The sequence below is a fragment of the Sturnira hondurensis genome, unplaced genomic scaffold (genome assembly GCF_014824575.4).
Source record: "Sturnira hondurensis isolate 20B ecotype Veracruz unplaced genomic scaffold, ASM1482457v3 Scaffold0004089, whole genome shotgun sequence".
Taxonomy (NCBI): Eukaryota; Metazoa; Chordata; class Mammalia; order Chiroptera; family Phyllostomidae; genus Sturnira; species Sturnira hondurensis.
In genome coordinates, this window is record NW_028076720.1 from 62,353 (window position 1) to 79,192 (window position 16,840).

Consider the following 16,840-nt stretch of genomic DNA (forward strand, 5'->3'; position numbering starts at 1 on the left):
CTGGTCCTCAAGTCACACTGAGCAGTGAGGGCTCAGCCCTTACCCTGAGAAGGATCCAAGCCACCTACACACGTATATGCACATCTGCCTCCCCACCCAACTTCACCTTTTGAAAGGATATCAGATTGGAAGTCACACTTGGCCTCCAGCAGTCCCAGCCTGTGGTAGTAGGAGATGGAAATCCTTAACACATTCCTAATCAGGAAGGGCAGATAGCTGGAACAGAGACCTAGAGGATTGGGACTAGGTGGAGTGTGGAAAGCTCATGGGACACCCTAGTTTTCTAGGTTTGCGAGTGCCAACCTCAGAGTGCCCCTTTATGGCACTTCAAGGTAAAAGAATCACAGCCACTTACTGCAGAGCAGAACATCTGCTCTATGCTGGAGTTCCCAGCACGCAAAACTTCAGCTGAGAGTCGCTAGGGAAAAAAAAAAAGTTGCCAGAGGGCCTTCCCAATGAGATTGAACAGGGTTGATTCCCTGCCCCTCCTATCTAATTGGGCAGGAGCTCTTGGGGAGAAAGGGGTGATAGTCCCCTGTCGACCATTATTGGAAAATTAAAGAAAGATCTGAAAGGGGTGGAGCAAGGAGAGAGCTTCCAGGAGAGTTGCTGTGGTGTCCCTTCAGTGCTGCGTTGCTACATAGCTAACCTGTTCAAGGAGGTCCTCTTGTGTGCATAGACTCACCTACACAAAGGTGGGGGGATGGGGTGGTGGGTGGTGAGGTGCAAAACTTAAGGGGGTCCCAAAAACATAGTAATCAACATAAATATTTCAATACACTGAGTTATAAAATCAAAGTTAATCCAAAAGTCTTTGAACAAACTATCAAAGTTTTAAAGACAAGATAAGTAAGATTGAAGTTAATTTAATATTTGTTGAAGACTTTCACCTGGTTGAGAGAAATTGTCAAATATGGCAATTCTCTGAGTTGAAACTGAGATAGACAAAGAAGTAGATTTTGATTGATTTATTTCTATTTGGTTGGCCAAAAAGTTCATTTGGTTTTTCCCCTATGATGGCTCTAGTTGTCTTTAACTTCATTCAGAACAATTTTGTTAGATTATATTATGATAGCTGTCATATCAGTGTGCATTTTTTTAAATCAAAATTGGTAAATTTTTGAACAGCCATTTAATATTGAAGATGGAAGAAAATATGCAACATTGTGGCATATTATGTGTTATTATTTCAAGAAAGGTAAAAATGCAACTGAAACACACACAAAAAAAAGATTTATGGAGTCCATGGAGAAGGTGCTGTGACTGATCAAACATGCCAAATATGGATTCAGAACTCACCAGAACATAGGTGTGGTTAAAGACAAGAAAGTGGGTGTAATTGCCTAGGGTAGAGTATAGTGTGAAAAGAAATCCAAGAATAAAACCCAAGAGGAAAACAAACATATTGGGGATGATAGAAGAGAAACAGCTGACAAAATAAATGAAGCAAAGAGACAGTCAGGAAGCAAGCAGAGAATCGTGTTTAACGAAGTTGTGAGTTTTTAAAGAAATTAATAAAAACAATGCCAAGTGCACTGGGAAATCACCAAAACTACTGAATAGCAATATTGTGTTTTGCAAAATTATGTTTTCAAATAAAATACTAAGTGTTGTTTTTAAAGAATAGTTGGTAATATGGCAAATGGACTAGATCTTAGCACTTAATCTTTGGTTAGGCAACATGGTTTATCTATTCTTTGCTGTTATTGTTTCCATGCTGTTATTGCTACTGTTAAAATGTGTCTCAGGTTGGGTTCTCCAGATCCACATGCCTTTCATTCACTTATTCGGTATTAGTGGGTTGCATTTATAATTTTTCAGGAATCAAGCCTTTAACAGGGCATTCAGACTTCCAGCCAAGATGGAGGCATAGGTGGAAACACTGTGCCTCTTCACACAACCAAGTTTAAAAACAACAAAGTTTTAGTAACAAAAATACAACCAAGCACAGAAAATTGAACTATACTGAAGTCTGACAACAATGAACTGTTCAGCCAGACCGGTAAGAGGGGCAGAGCCAGTGACTGGCAGAGCAAGGTTGCACAGGAAAACTCCGCCAGACCGACCCAGGGACCCAGGTGCGTGGGAGGCAGTTGGCAGATCCCAGGCATGGTGGGGTTGTGATGGGCAGACCCAGTGAGGGCGCAATGCGGCAGGCTGACCACGTTCACACGTTTGTGAGCAGTGAGATGGAGAGAGCAGTGAGATGGACTGCGCAGGCCCCAGCAACGGGAAGCAGCAGAGGAGACCACCATTGCCCCTCTTTGACCCCGCCCCCACATAGAGCGTCACAACCCAGCGACTGAGTTGCCCCACCATAGTGAACACCTAGGGCTCTGCCCCTCATATGTAACAGGCACCAACAAACCAAAACATCATAGCTCAGGAAGAACTCAAAGCCCCAGAGCTGATAAATCCAAGCAACCAAGCAATAGCCAACCTATCAGATGCACAGTTCAAACCACTGGTGATCAGGATGCTCACAGAACTGGGTGATTTTAGTCACAAACTAGAGGAACAAATAAAAGCTAAACTAATTGAAATGAAGGGAAATGCACAGGAAACCAATAGTGATGGAAAGGAAACTGGGATTCAGATCAAGGGGGTGCACCAGAAGGAAGAAAAAAACAACCAAACAGAAAAGAATGAAGAAACAAGAATTTTAAAAAATGAGGAGAGACTTAGGAACCTCCAGGACATCTTTAAACGGTCCAACATCCTAATTATAGAGGTACCAGAATGGGGAAGAGGAAGAGCAACAAGTGGAAAACTTATTTGAACAAATAATACAGGAGAACTTCCCCAATCTGGCAAAGGAAATAGACTTCCAGGAAATCCAGGAAGCTCAGAGAGCCCCAAAGAAGTTGGACCCAAGAAGGAACACACACCAAAACACATCATAATTACATTAGCCAAGATTAAAATGAAGGAGAGAATCCTGGAAGCAGCAAGAGATAAGGGGACAGTCACCTACAAAGGAGTTCCCATCAGGCTGTCAGTGGATTTCTCAAAAGAGACCTTACAGGCAAGAAGGGGCTGGAAAGAAGTATTCAAGTCATGAAATCCAAAGACCTACATCCAAGATTGCTCTATCCAGCAAAGCTTTCATTTAGAATGGAAGGACAGATAAAGTGTGTCTCAGATAAGATCAAATTCAAGGAGTTCATCATCACCAAGCCCTTATTATATGAAATTCTAAAGGGACTTATCTAAGAAAAAGAAGATAAAAAATATGAACAGTGAAAGGACAGCAAACTCATAGTTATTAACAACCACACCTAAAACAAAAGCAAACTAAGAGGACAGCTATATCAGGAGCAGAACCATAGAAATGGAGATCACATGGAGGGTTAGCAACAGGGGAGTGGGAGGAGGAGAAAGGGGGAGAAGATACAGAGAATAAGTAGCATAGACAGGAGGTAGAAAATAGATGGCGGGAAGGCAAGAATAGTATGGGAAATATAGAATTTAAAGAACTTGAGACACGTGGACATAAACTAAAGGTGGGGAAATTGTGGGGGAGGGGTGTGCAGGGTGGAGGGGAATGAAGGGGGGAATGGAACGACTGTAATGGCATAATCAATAAAATATATTAAAAAGAAAAAATTTAAAAAGCCTTTAACAAGGCATTCAAAGTATATGTGTGTGAGTAATGAGCTCTCACAGTCTGTAGAGAGCCTTGAGGGAAGAGGAAGGGGGAGAAGCAGCAGCAATAAGCAGATGAACAGTATCACATGGACAACAACTCAAAGAGTTTTCTGTGGGAACTCAGCACAAGCAATGAGAGTCTCAGCCTAAATCAGTCAGCAAAGACTTCATATAGGAGACAAAGACTTCAGCTCTTGAAGACTCAGAGGTTTTCTCAAGGAGAAGGACCAGGCTTCCTGGTCAGACTGAATACAAAACTTGACCTTTCTCCAAAATCAGAAGTACCTTTATTCCAAATATGCCCCTGAAAGGTAAGACAGTCAAATTGGATAATGACACTCAAATTTATATGTTAGAATCCTAACCCCTTAGGTGATGGTATTTGGAGACAGGAGCTTTGGGAGGTAATTAGGTCAGGAAGAGGGAGCCCTTATGAATGGGTCCTGTCTTCATAAAAGAGACCCCAGAGAATTCTCTCTCCCCTTCCAATATATGAGGATAAAATGAGAAGATGCCATCTATGAACCAGGAAGCAGGTTCTCACCAAAAACTGAATCTTTCAGCAATTTGACCTTGGACTGGGAGCCTTCTGAATTGTGAAAAATAATGTTTGCTATTTAAGCAACCCAGTCTGTGGTGTTTTTTGTTATAGCAACCTGAATGGACTAGGACAGGCACTAAAAACATTGACGTGTTCTTTGAATTCTATGTGAGGCCCGGTACCTTGCAGACACTTTGACAAACAGATTGCGACATTTCAGTGAAATTGGCAAAGATTTATATTCATGGGAATGATAAATCCATGGTACTTTCATCAGTAAGAACATGCCTTCCTGCCAGTTATTTTTTGCAGGTCCCCTTTCAAGTCCCTGTTCCTCAGGCTATAGATGAAAGGATTCATCCTAAGGATCATGATGTACACCGTGTATGTACATCACAGTAGCTGTGGTGTCCTCAGATGAGTGCAAGGGTGAAGGGCTGAAATACACAGCAATGGTGGTAGTAGAGAAGAGGAAAACCACAGCCGGGTGGGAGGCACAGATGGAGACGACTTTCCATCTTCCCTTTTTGGATGGGACTCTCAGGACAGCACAGGTGATATGGATATACAAAGGCAGGATGCAAACAAATGGGGTAATCATGATCAGGGCACCCTCAGTCAGAGCTATCATCTTATTGAGGTGTGTGTCAGAGCAGCAGTGTCCCAGGAAGGGTGTCACATCATAGAAGAAATAGAGGATGACCTTGTCTGCACAGAATGGGAGTCAAGCCATAAGCAGAGTATGCAACAGAGCATTCAGGCTGGCAGTGACTCGTAACCCAGTGACCAGCAGAGCACGGAGCTGCTGGATCATCTTTGCTGAGTAGTGTAGGGAGTGGCATATGGTGACAAAGCAGTCACAGGCCATCACAGCCAGAAGGAAATGGTCCATGGCAAGTTCAAAGAGAAGATACATCTGTGTGAGACACCCAGAGATGGTCTGACCATTGAGTATATGGTTGGCCAGCTTCTTGGGGATGGTGTTGGAGGAGAAGCAGATGTCCACTAAGGACAGATTGCTGAGGAAGAAGTACATGGGAGTGTGCGGGCAGTAGTCCATCCTTATGGCCAGGAGGATAAGCAGATTTCCCAGGAACATAGCCAGGTACACACTCAAGAAGAAGATGAAGAGGGGTGGCTGGCTGGAGAGCCCCTGGAGAAGTAACTCAGAGACACTTGACTGATTTGCTCTTCTCATGAGGCTGGGAGCCTGAGTGCAGAGACAGACAAAGCAGAAAAAAATTAAAATCCTAGAATATGATGGTTAGGATGGGGAAGCTAAGAAGATTGCAAGGACTCCTCCTTAATTTCAAATGCATAGAAGAAGCTGCAAAACTGTTATTCTTGGGAGAATTTTAGATCTTGCTCCCCAGCATATGTCACCAAATTAACTCATATAATTTTTTAAATAAGAAAATTACAAGGAGAAAGGCCAAGTGACATAGGTAGTATATTAGAACTTTGCTCCCTGTGTGTTTTGGCTCCTGATAGCCCTCTTTGTGCCTGCATTACTTGGTTAGCAAAATGAGGGTGCTGTGCTCATGCAAGCACAGACACAGATTTATGTTTTATGGGTAAATTGTTCATCTGCTTGAGCTTTCTACCATACCATGTATTTTTTAAAGTGTCACAAAACGCTACAGATATAGGAAAATTAATAGAGACTAATTTCCTTTCCATCACTATTGATAATACCTATGATGAGTACCATAGACACTGACGTGCAGTAAGCAAATACCCTAATATAGGATACAGATATTATCAATATCATAGGTGATGTTGCCTTAGAGAATATATTTTTAATATATATTTTATTGATTATACCATTACAGTGGTTCTATTCCCCCCTTCATTCCCCTCCACCCACACACTCCCCCACCATTCTTCCCCCCCTTAGTTTATAACCACGTGTCTCAAGTTCTTTAGATTCTGTATTTCCCCTACTATTCTTGCCCTCCCCCCTGTCTATTTTCTACCTACTGTCTATGCTACTTATTCTCTGTACCTTCTCCCCCCTTCTCCTCCTCCCACTCCCCTGTTGCTAACCCTCCATGTGTTCTTCATTTCTATGGTTCCACTCCTGATCTAGCTGTCCTCTTAGTTTGCTTTTGTTTTAGGTGTGGTTGTTAATAACTATGAGTTTGCTGTCCTTTCACTGTTCATATTTTTTATCTTCTTTTTCTTAGATAAGTCCCTTTAGAATTTCATATAATAAGGGCTTGGTGATAATGAACTCCTTGAACTTGACCTTATCTGAGAAGCACTTTATCTGTCCTTCCATTCTAAATGAAAGTTTTGCTGGATAAAGCAATCTTGGATGTAGGTCTTTGGATTTCATGACTTGCAATACTTCTTTCCAGCCCCTTCTTGCCTGTAAGGTCTCTTTTGAGAAATCCACTGACAGTCTGATGGGTACTCCTTTGTAGGTGACTGTCCCCTTATCTCTTGCTGCTTCCAGGATTCTTTCCTTCATTTTAATCTTGGCTAATGTAATTATGATGTGTTTTGGTGTGTGTTCCTTCTTGGGTCCAACTTCTTTGGGGCTCTCTGAGCTTCCTGGATTTCCTGGAAGTCTATTTCCTTTGCCAGATTGGGGAAGTTCTCCTTTATTATTTGTTCAAATATGTTTTCCACTCGTGGCTGTTTCTTTCCCCCTTCTGGTACCCCTATAATCCAGATGTTGGAACGTTTAAAGATGTCCTGGAAGTTCCTAAGCCTCTCCTCATTTTTTTGAATTCTCATTTCTTCATTCTTTTCTGTTTGGTCGTTTTTTTCTTCCTTCTGGTGCACTCCCTTGATTTGAGTCCCAGTTTCCTTTCCATCACTATTGGTTTTCTGTGCATTTCCCTTCGTTTCAATTAGTTTAGCCTTCCTATGTCCTTCTAATTTGTGATTAAAATCAACCAGTTCTGTGAGCAGCCTGATCACCAGTATTTTGAACTGTGCATCTGATAGGTTGGTTATTTCTTGGTCACTTAAAATTATCGGCTCCAGGGCTTTGAGTTCTTCTTGGGCCATCTTTGAACTGTTCGTGCCTGTTACATATCAGGATCAGAGCCCTAGGTGTTAACCAGAGCAGGGCAACTCAGTCGCTGGGTTGTGACGCTGTATGTGGGGGCGGGGCCAAAGAGGAGCAATGGCGTCCCATCTGCCACCTCTCCCCGCTGCAGCTGCCACCGTCATGGGGGCCCGTGCATTTCGTCCCACTGCACGGGACTGTGCCACTGCCGTCAGCCCTCCACCACTGGGTTCGCCGCTGGGGCCTGCTCGGTCCGTCTCACTGTGTGCAAATGTGCGACCGCGGTCAGTCTGCCCCACACCCTGACTGTGTTGGGCTGCCTGCGCACCTAGGTCGGGGGATCTGTCCTGCCTGACCCTGCTCCGCTGCTGGCTCCGCCCCTCTTACTGTCCTGGTTGAACAGTTCGGTGTCATTGGACTTCCATATAATTCAATTTTCTGTTCTTTGGCTGTGTCTTTGTTCTCCAAACCTTTGTTGTATTCACTTGGTTGTGGGAGAAGGCACAGTGTTTCCACCTATGCCTCCATCTTGGTGGAAATCCTGGAGAATATTTTTTAGTTTCATTATATCTAATCTGGACATATTATACATTTTTAAAATCCTTACTCAAGGCTATTTTTATTGATTTGCTAGAGAGAGAAGTGGGGGGTGGGGAGAAAGAGAAAAATATCAATGTGAGAAAGAAATATAGATCAATTGCCTCCTGTACATGCCCAGACCCCCTGAGCAAGGAACAAACCCTCAACCTAGGTATTGCCCTGACCAGGGATCAAACCTCCAACCTTTTGTTGTACGGAATGATGCTCCACCCAGCTGAGCCACCTGGCCAGGGCTGGACATGTTACACATTCTTTACATGTTTGCTCTGAGGACATTATCAGTCATCAGGCAGTAACTGCTCCTTGAGAGGTAATGGTGATATTGCTGCTGCTGCTGCTTCCTTGGCTCATATTTTCGGAGCACTTTCTAGAGCTCCAAGCCAGCCCTTCTTGGTTATGCCCACTGAGCTCTCTAAGTCTAACTGGTAGAGTTAAAATGGAAATGATCCAGAATATGAGCAGAAACTCAGCCAATTTGTGTTCATCACAGTTCAGGATCTCATAAACAGACAAGACAAATAGTGATCATGACCAAGTGATTACAAGGAACTGCTTGATAATCTCAGAACTGCTTCTGTGGCTGGACTTACAAGGGTATAGTGAAGAGTGCCCCAAACGGCTTTACACCTTAACAAGCCATTACTGACGAAGTCCTACTAATCTAACCCTTACCTAAGAAGAACAGCCATCTTCATGGTCACTAGAAATCCCAGACTTGCCTCATCTTTCCAGAGCTGGTACCTGTGCCATTTGCTAATCGGAAGACCTGGGTCAAATGCCACTCGGCTGCCTTGCACTTCTGCCAGCAGTCCGTGACACTCCCACTGTCCTCTCACTGTCATACCGACTGGTGTGTACACACTCTTCTCTTTATCAGATATTCTTCTCTGATAAATCAGACTATCACACATCCAGCTAGCTGTAGCTGGTACAGCATGAGATTCCTAATCTCAGGGTTGAGTGTGTACTTCCTTTTCTCTTGCACCCTAGATTAAAGAGAAGGGTCAGAAAACCAGGACTCTCCTTAAATACATGCTCATGTCTTTGAATGAAAGTTTTTTAAGTTAGCAAGACTTAGAAAGATATCCATAGTACTATGTCATTTTAAAAATAGGGACAACCGGGTACAATGAATCTCCTGATGGCATGCTAGAGGCAATAAACATCCTATCTGTTAGTAAATTTTTCTAATAGCCCCATGAAAAATTTAAAAGTGAAATTTATTATCTGGCATATATATAATATCCAAAACTCACCTTTGTCTTTTTCCTTCCCAGACCTCCAACCATCCCTTTCTCTAAGGAGCTGAATTTTCTTTTAGTAGAGAATGGTTTTTAGAAACCAAGATCTGGGTGCTAGTTAGTATTGGGTTGGTACAGGTTTGTTTCTGTTGTTGTTGTTCACCTTAACTTTTGAAGCAGCTTACTAATGTATCGTGTGCCCTAAGTGTGCCCTCACAATCCTTTGCTCAAGTCAACTGATGGAGTAGCTCTAATAGATCATGGTAACTAGATATTTTTCATTCAAGGGCATTCCTTTCCATTTTCATTCTTTGATCTATTTGGGAAACTCCTCCCCTCCTCCATTTCATCCTGGTGATAATGTTCATCACTCTGTTTCCAAATGGAAGGGATTGGGTTTATGACCCAGGATGACTAGAATACTCTCCTTTTTTATCCAGAATGGTTGGTTCATATTTGAGCATATGATTGAAGAAGGGATGATTGCAGCATTGCCTGGAGTTAGAGAGAAGTCCTATATGCCCCGTGAAAGGTAGTCTGGACGAATGTGAGTTTGAAACTACTGGTGGCCGTCTTGCCTGCCACAAGGAGAGATACAGTTTTCAGAACGAAGTCAAACAGAAGCAAACAAAGTAGAAAGATAAATATAAGTCTTAATGTCATTATTTGGGTACATAAACTATCCTTGCCTGAAACACAGAGGCTTTGCAAGAAGAAATTTGAACTTTATGATTATATCAACCAATAGATTCCATTTCTCCTTAAGCTGATTCGAGTTGGTTTTTCATCATATGCAAACAATGTTTTTACTAATCCTGTGACTATTCCGCCCCCTCCTCCCCAGATCTATGTGAGAGGGAGATGGCCTATTTTTAGAGATAGAATGGACAGAGACTGATGTCTGGTAACATGTATCTGATAGAGACAAGAGGGCTCATTATAGCCCTGAGGTTCCTATCCTGAGTTACTGGAGTAGGTGAATAATATTGTATTTATTAAGATGCTGTACTCAGGCCCTGGCTGATGTGGCTTAGTGGATTGAGCACCAGCTGGCAAACCAAAGGGTCCCAGTTCAATTCCCATTCAGGGCACATGCCTTGGTTGTGGGCCAGGTCCCCAGTAGGGGGCATGTGAGAGGCAACCACACACTGAGAGGCAATGCTTCTCTCCCTCTCTTTCTCCCTCCTTGATGCTTCTGATGCTTCTCTCCCTCTCTTTCTCTCTGATGCTTCTCTCCCTCTCTTTCTCTCTGATGCTTCTCTCCCTCTCTTTCTCCCTCCTTTCCCCTTTCTAAAAATAAATAAATAAAATCTTTTTTAAAAGATGCTGTAGTCAGTTAAGGAAATTATTATTTATAAATTAACCCAAAGTGAAAGATTAGTTAAAGGAACATTCTGGTTCCCAGAGGATGGAGATTACAATTTAGTTACCACTTCTGGCTCTGCTGTATGGTTTTTATTAATAACTCTTAAATGTTATCAACTCAGAAAACTAAATATTTCAATGCATAATATCAAAAGCTGTTTGGACACCTTAAAGCCAGGTTTTGTCTTCAGAACAACTGTAAAGTTGTACACATTAGATTCACGAATTCTCTGCTCCTCATGGGCATCCATGTTCTACCAGTTTATACATGGACCCAGCAATGGTTCCTATAACCCATTTACCTTCAAATTACAATATTGAATAAAACACTTGCCCCCCCTCCTTCCCTCCTTCGTGGCTCCTCCACACTTGCCCTGACCAATCACTGCCGCTCTAACGCATCTAGATTGGCGGCAGCAGTCTGCAGATGCTCGGAGACCTGAAGGTGCCCAGCAGATGTGGCCCCGGTGAGTGAACTACAGCGAGATGTGGAACACATATAGCCTGCCAAAGTGCTCAGGAAGAGATGGGCACAGTCCACTCAGAGGCTGAGAATGGTGGGAAGGAGAAAAAGAAAGTCTGCAGGTCACCAACAGCCCAGTCTCCCACCCCATCCAGCAAAGCCCAGTCCCCCGACCAGAAGAGAATCAATCATCTGCCTGAGGTCAAAGCCCAGTTTTGATGGTGTAAGAACGGCTTTCTGTAAGAACAGAAAGCAAAAATGACTCTAATACTGAAAACATATTTATCTTCCAGCCAGTACAAAGCAAATAGCACTTTCACAAGTTGTCTCTTTATGTCCCAACTGAGGAATAACAGGCAAATTTTTGCTTTAAAACAGAAAGCAAAAATGACTCTAAGACTGAAAACATGTTTATCATCCAGCCAATAGAAGGCAAATAGCACTTTCACAAGTTGTCTCTTTATGTCCCAACTGAGGAATAACAGGCAAAGTTTTACCTGTGCTCTGCAGAAAGAAATATTATATGAAGGGAAGCTCTTTGCATCAGAATACCAGATTTGTTTTCATTTCAAGGTCTTTGAAAATGATACTAAGGTCTCTATTCCAGCTTTCTCTACAACCCTAATAAAGAAAATCAGGCTCAGTCCAGCCCCAACTGGACACAGGGTTCCTCATCCAACTGCGCACCAGGTCTCTTAAGGCACTAAAAGAGCGCCTTCTCCACCCCAGGAAAGCCCACCCACCTGAAGCTGAGATGTTCAGTAAGCGAGCCAAGGCCAAGACTACCAACAAGTGACCACAGTGGGCCACATTCAATGTCTTTGCGATGTCTGACCAATCCCAGATCCAGAAGTTTAAGGAGGCCTTCAACGTGATGGACCAGAACCAAGACGGCTTCGTTGACAAGGAGGACTTGCATGAAATGCTGACCTCGCTGGAGAAGGACCCCACAGAGGAGTACATGGAGGTCATGATGAGCGAGGCCCTGGGCCCATCAACTTCACCATGATCCTGACCATGTTTGGGAAGAAGGTGAATGGCAAAGACCCCGAAGATGTGATCCACAATGTCTTCACCTGCTTTGACGAGGAGGCCTCAGGTTTTATCCACAAGGACCACCTTCCAGAGCTGCTCACCACCATGGGTGACCACTTCACAGATGAGGAAGTGAATGAGATGTACTTGAGGCACCCATTGACAAGAAAGGCAATGTCAAATGTGGAGTTCACCTGCATCCTCAAACGTGTTGCCAAGGACAAAGATGACTAGGCTCCCTGGCCCCCATGCCCAGGCCCCTAACCCAGTTACCTGCTCCCCCCACATGTAGTCTGCACCTGCTACATGCCCATGGGACTCCCTCGGGGGAGCCTCCTTCTGAGGGGTTAAAGGCTTGGCTCTCAGTGGAGGAAAAGGGCCAAGAGAGAGCAGTGCCAGGCACGGGTCACACAGCCAACATGAGGCAGGTGTGCCCATTATGATCTTCCAGGAAGGGGTCATCTAGGGAGCTGGGCCACAGGGCTAGGCCTGGGGGTCAAAGGGAAGGCCCTACAGGAGAGCCCAGGCCTCAGCTGTTGCCTGCCTGGAATGGGCTGTCCCCACAGGAAAGGCCCTGTGTACTGCCCTGGGACACCACTTCATATGAACCCCATGCAGGGCATGAAAGCCCTTTCCCAGTCACTGCCACAAACGCACAAACCTCACCACAGTCCCTTCTCAGAGGACAGGATGACAGACCTTCCCCTTGGCCCTGTCCCCACACCACTGGGAGTGTGCTCCAGAAGGTGCTGGAGGGTGGAGCTTGTCCCAGGGGAGGCGGAGTCTCTAATAGAAGGCTGAGCACTGGAAAGAAAGAAAGAAAAAAGAAAAAAGAAAAGAAAAAAATCAGTCCTGGCCAGTGGCTCAGCTGGTTGAAGCATCAGCATACACCAAAGGTTTTGGGTTCGATTCCCAGTCAGGGCACATACCTGAGTGGCAGTTTGATCCCAGGTCAGGACACGTAAAGAAGGCAACCAATTGATGCTTCTCTCTCTCTCTCTCTCTCTCTCTCTGCCTTCTTCTCTCTCCAAAATCAATAAACATATCTTCAGGTAAGGATTTTTTAAAAAGCAAATCTGCCCTTCTGGTGCCAAATGTCCTGATTATAGCAACATTCACAGGCAGGTACATATTTGTTTTCTTACTGTCCAGAGATTCATTTTATAAACTATTAAAATCTATGTGTGGACACCTAGAAAATACAAGTGTTGGTAACCATCTCTATCCATCTTCTCTTGAAAACAGTTCCCAGTTCAGGGAAGTCTGCCCTTCATCTCTGCCTCTGAATTTTGACTATGAACTCTTAGGTCTGGATGGAGTGGTTCAGCAAAGTAGGCAGGACAGTTCTGGTTCTCAGACTCCCAAATCCAAGAACTGTAGAGATTTCCACATGACAAAATCCCAAACAGTTCTGAATGTCTCCAAGGGAGAAGCAAAATCAACTAGGGAAGATGCCCATGTGAACAGAATACCTGAAGGAAAAGCCAAGAGTCTGACTGCTCATGGCCAGTCAGAAACCGCTAGAATCTTACACAGTCTAAGAAATGTCCGACTCTCAGCCATATTCTTATATTCTACACAAAGGTCATCTGTGCATTAGTCATCACGAACTTCTACATGAGATAGAGAATTAATACTCTGGCAGAGCAGCTGTGGTCACTAATCTCCACTGTGGACATCGATCATGCTGAACAGGCAGCACCATGCAGGGTCACTATTTAAGAACTATTAAATGTGGAGGTCTGCTGCTGAGAGTTTACAGCTAACATAATAAAATTAGAAAAGATACAAAACAGCTTACAAAAGTTGCTTGAGGATGGTGGCTGACCCAACTGATTGGTTGGGCCAACATGAAACCTCACTCTTCCATCTGTAGGGGCTGCCAGAGGCGGCGTTCTGACAGAGCGCTCCCTGCTGGCTGGAGGAATGAGCTGCAAGGCATCCCCGGCCATTTTTGCATTTGGTGGTCTCCAGCTCAGGAAAGGGGGAGGGAGATAATTTCAGTTCCTGTGCAATAAAAGTTGACCTTGACTCTCTGAGGAAGTTTTTAGCGCTGCTGCCTGAAGAAAACAGACCCATCTTGGGAGGTCTCAGGAAGAACCTGTGGTGGACATTCCCTTGGATGACTGTGGTTCAGTGGTCATCATAAGTGCATCAGCAAACACCATCCACAGCATGCCTTTTAGTCCCTCCCACCCTCCCTCACAGCCCAGCCCTCAAACAAAGGCATGTATCATGTACCAACAAACCTGATATGGTCCTTTAAAGAATTAGTCATAACTCTCCAAAGGCAATAAAGAGCCCTAATGGACAGGCTTGCTGCAAAGAGATAACACCAGCATTTTGTCTCTCTTTTTTTCCCTTCTACTATTATGCTTTGGTTTAAATCCTCTTGTGTTAACTTCTCAATTGAATATTGGCAAGAATATTGGGCAAAGCAGATAAATCATCCCATTCACTGTATTCTGTTTTGTTTTGTTCTTCAAACTAATACTTAAGTGAGCTGATTTTCACCCACCCCAAGTCAAGAATCTGTGAGACATGGGACTGAAACACTAAATAAACTTATTCTGAAACCAAAACTAATCTTTAAACCAAAAGTATAACGTGATTTGATACAAGATGAAAAACACTGAATTTTTAAAGGTTACAGGTGGGTTATGTTACTTTTGAAAAAGGGTGTCTGTATTAAATGTTGAAACCCATTGCAGCACGATGATAGCATGCTTTTTATCTTTTGCTGACTAAAATAAAGAAATAGCGGGTGGCTTCTAACTTCTGTTTGCCGTATGAGTTGCCTGGTTTTTATTAATAATTATTTAGGTACCATAAGTTCTGTAATATAAAAGATATTCTGTTTTTATCTGCAATGCATTTTATAATTTCTTTTTTAAAAGATTGTATTTATTTTCAGAAAGAGGGGAAGGGGGGAAGAAAGGGAGAGAGAGAAAAATCAATGTGTAAGAGATATATCAGTTAGTTGCCTCTCACATACCCCTGACTGGGGACCTGGCCCAAAACACAGGCATGTGCCCTGACCGGGAACTGAACCTGTGACCTTTCACTTCACTGGCAGGCACTCAATCCACTGAGCCACACCAGCCAGGACACATTTTATAATCATTTCTATGAAGTGTATTTTGCTTAACTAGATAAGCTAATAACTAAATAGGTTATATCATTTGTATCTGTTAGCCTACTGGACAAGCATTGTGTCTGATATACCTGGCTTTTAATAAATACTCATTGGTTAGACTTACGGCCAAAATGGAAGCATAGGTGAAAACACTGTACCTCCTCGCACAACCAAATTTAAGGACAACAAAGATTTAGAAACAAAAATACAACCAGAACACACAGAAAATTGAACTGTACCAAAGTCCAATAACAACGAACCATTCATCTAGACCGGTAAGAGGGGTGGAGTCAGTGGCTGGTGGAGAGGGGTCCCAGCAGGAAGAGGTGGTGGTTAGCAGAACCAGGTGCAGGGAGGAAATGAGCAAACCCAGTGAGACTCGCAAGATGGTTGGCTGACTGTGGACACACATTTGCGTGCAGATAAACCAGGCAAAAAAGGGGGCAGTGAGACAGACCATGCAACCCAGGGCCCCAGTGATGGGGGAAATAAAGCCTAAAAGCACAGATTGAAAAAAACTTTCGGGGGTTGGGGTGCTGGGAGAGGCTCCCAGCCTCACACTAGAGTTTGGTGGAGAGAACCATAGGGTCCTAGAACATACACAGGCCCACCCACCCAGGAACCAGCACCAGAGATGCCCAATTTGCTTTTGGGAAGTGGCAGAGGGGACCAAAATCCGAGAGAAAGAGGACCAAGCACCATTGCTCCCTCTCTGATCCTGCCCCCACATACAGCCTCAGAACCCAGCAACTGGGTCTCTGCACCCTGGTGAACACCTAAGGCTCCGCCCCTCATACATAACAGGTGCAACCTGACCAAAAAATTATGGCTCAAATGGAAGAACAAATCAAAGCCCCAGAGCCAATACTTTTAAGAAACCAAGAGATAGCCAACCTATCAGATGCACAGTTCAAAGCACTGGTGATTAGGATGCTCAAAGAACTGGTTGACTTTGGTCACAAATTAGATGAAAAAATGAAGGCTACACTAAGCAAAATGAAGGAAAATGCACAGGGAACCAATAGTGATGGAAACAAAACTGGAACTCAAATCAATGGAGTAGACCAGAAGGAAGAAAGAAACAACCAAACAGAAAAGAACGAAGAAACAAGAATTCAAAAAAATGAGAGGTTTAGGAACCTCCAAGACATCTTTAAATGTTCCAACACCCAAATTATAGGGGTACCAGAAGGGGAAAAGAAACAGCCATGAGTGGAAAACTTATTTGACCAAATAATAAAGGAGAACTTCCCCAATCTGGCAAAGAAAATAGATTTCCAGGAAGCCCAGGAAGCTCAGAGAGTTGCAAAGAACGTGGATCCAAGGAGGAACACACCAAGGCATATCATAATTACATTAGCCAAGATTAAAATGAAGGAGAGAATTCTAGAAGCAGCAAGAGATAAGAAGACAGTCACCTACAAAGGAGTGCCCATCAGACTGTCAGCGGATTTCTCAAAAGAGACCTTACAGGCAAGAAGGAGCTGGAAGGAAGTATTCCAAGTCATGAAATCCAAAGACCTACATCCAAGGTTGCTCCATCCAGTGAAGCTTTCGTTTAGAATGGAAGGGCAGATAAAGTGCTTCTCAGATAAGGTCAAGTTGAAGGAGTTCATCATCACCAAGCCCTTATTATATGAAATGTTAAAGGGACTTATATAAGAAAAAGAAGATAAAAAATATGAACAGTGAAAGGACAGCAAACTCATAGTTATTAACAACCACAGCTAAAACAAAAGCAAACTAAGAGGACAGCTAGATCGGGAGCAGAACCACAGAAATGGAGATCATA

The 16,840-nt window shown here is 43.5% G+C and overlaps 1 protein-coding gene and 2 pseudogenes across 1 annotated transcript; 2 read left to right on the plus strand and 1 right to left on the minus strand.

The window, feature by feature from the left end:
* Nucleotides 1-4,462: 4,462 nt before the first annotated feature.
* On the minus strand, nt 4,463-5,387 carry LOC118985114 (olfactory receptor 1F1-like). Its single transcript, XM_037043450.1, is given in 2 exon segments — nt 4,463-4,564; nt 4,566-5,387. Coding segments are annotated over 2 exon segments (924 nt in total).
* A 6,244-nt stretch (nt 5,388-11,631) lies between these two features.
* On the plus strand, nt 11,632-12,719 carry LOC118985078 (myosin regulatory light polypeptide 9-like; annotated as a pseudogene).
* On the plus strand, nt 12,332-14,668 carry LOC118985115 (GRAM domain-containing protein 2B-like; annotated as a pseudogene).
* The last annotated feature ends 2,172 nt before the right edge of the window (nt 14,669-16,840 follow it).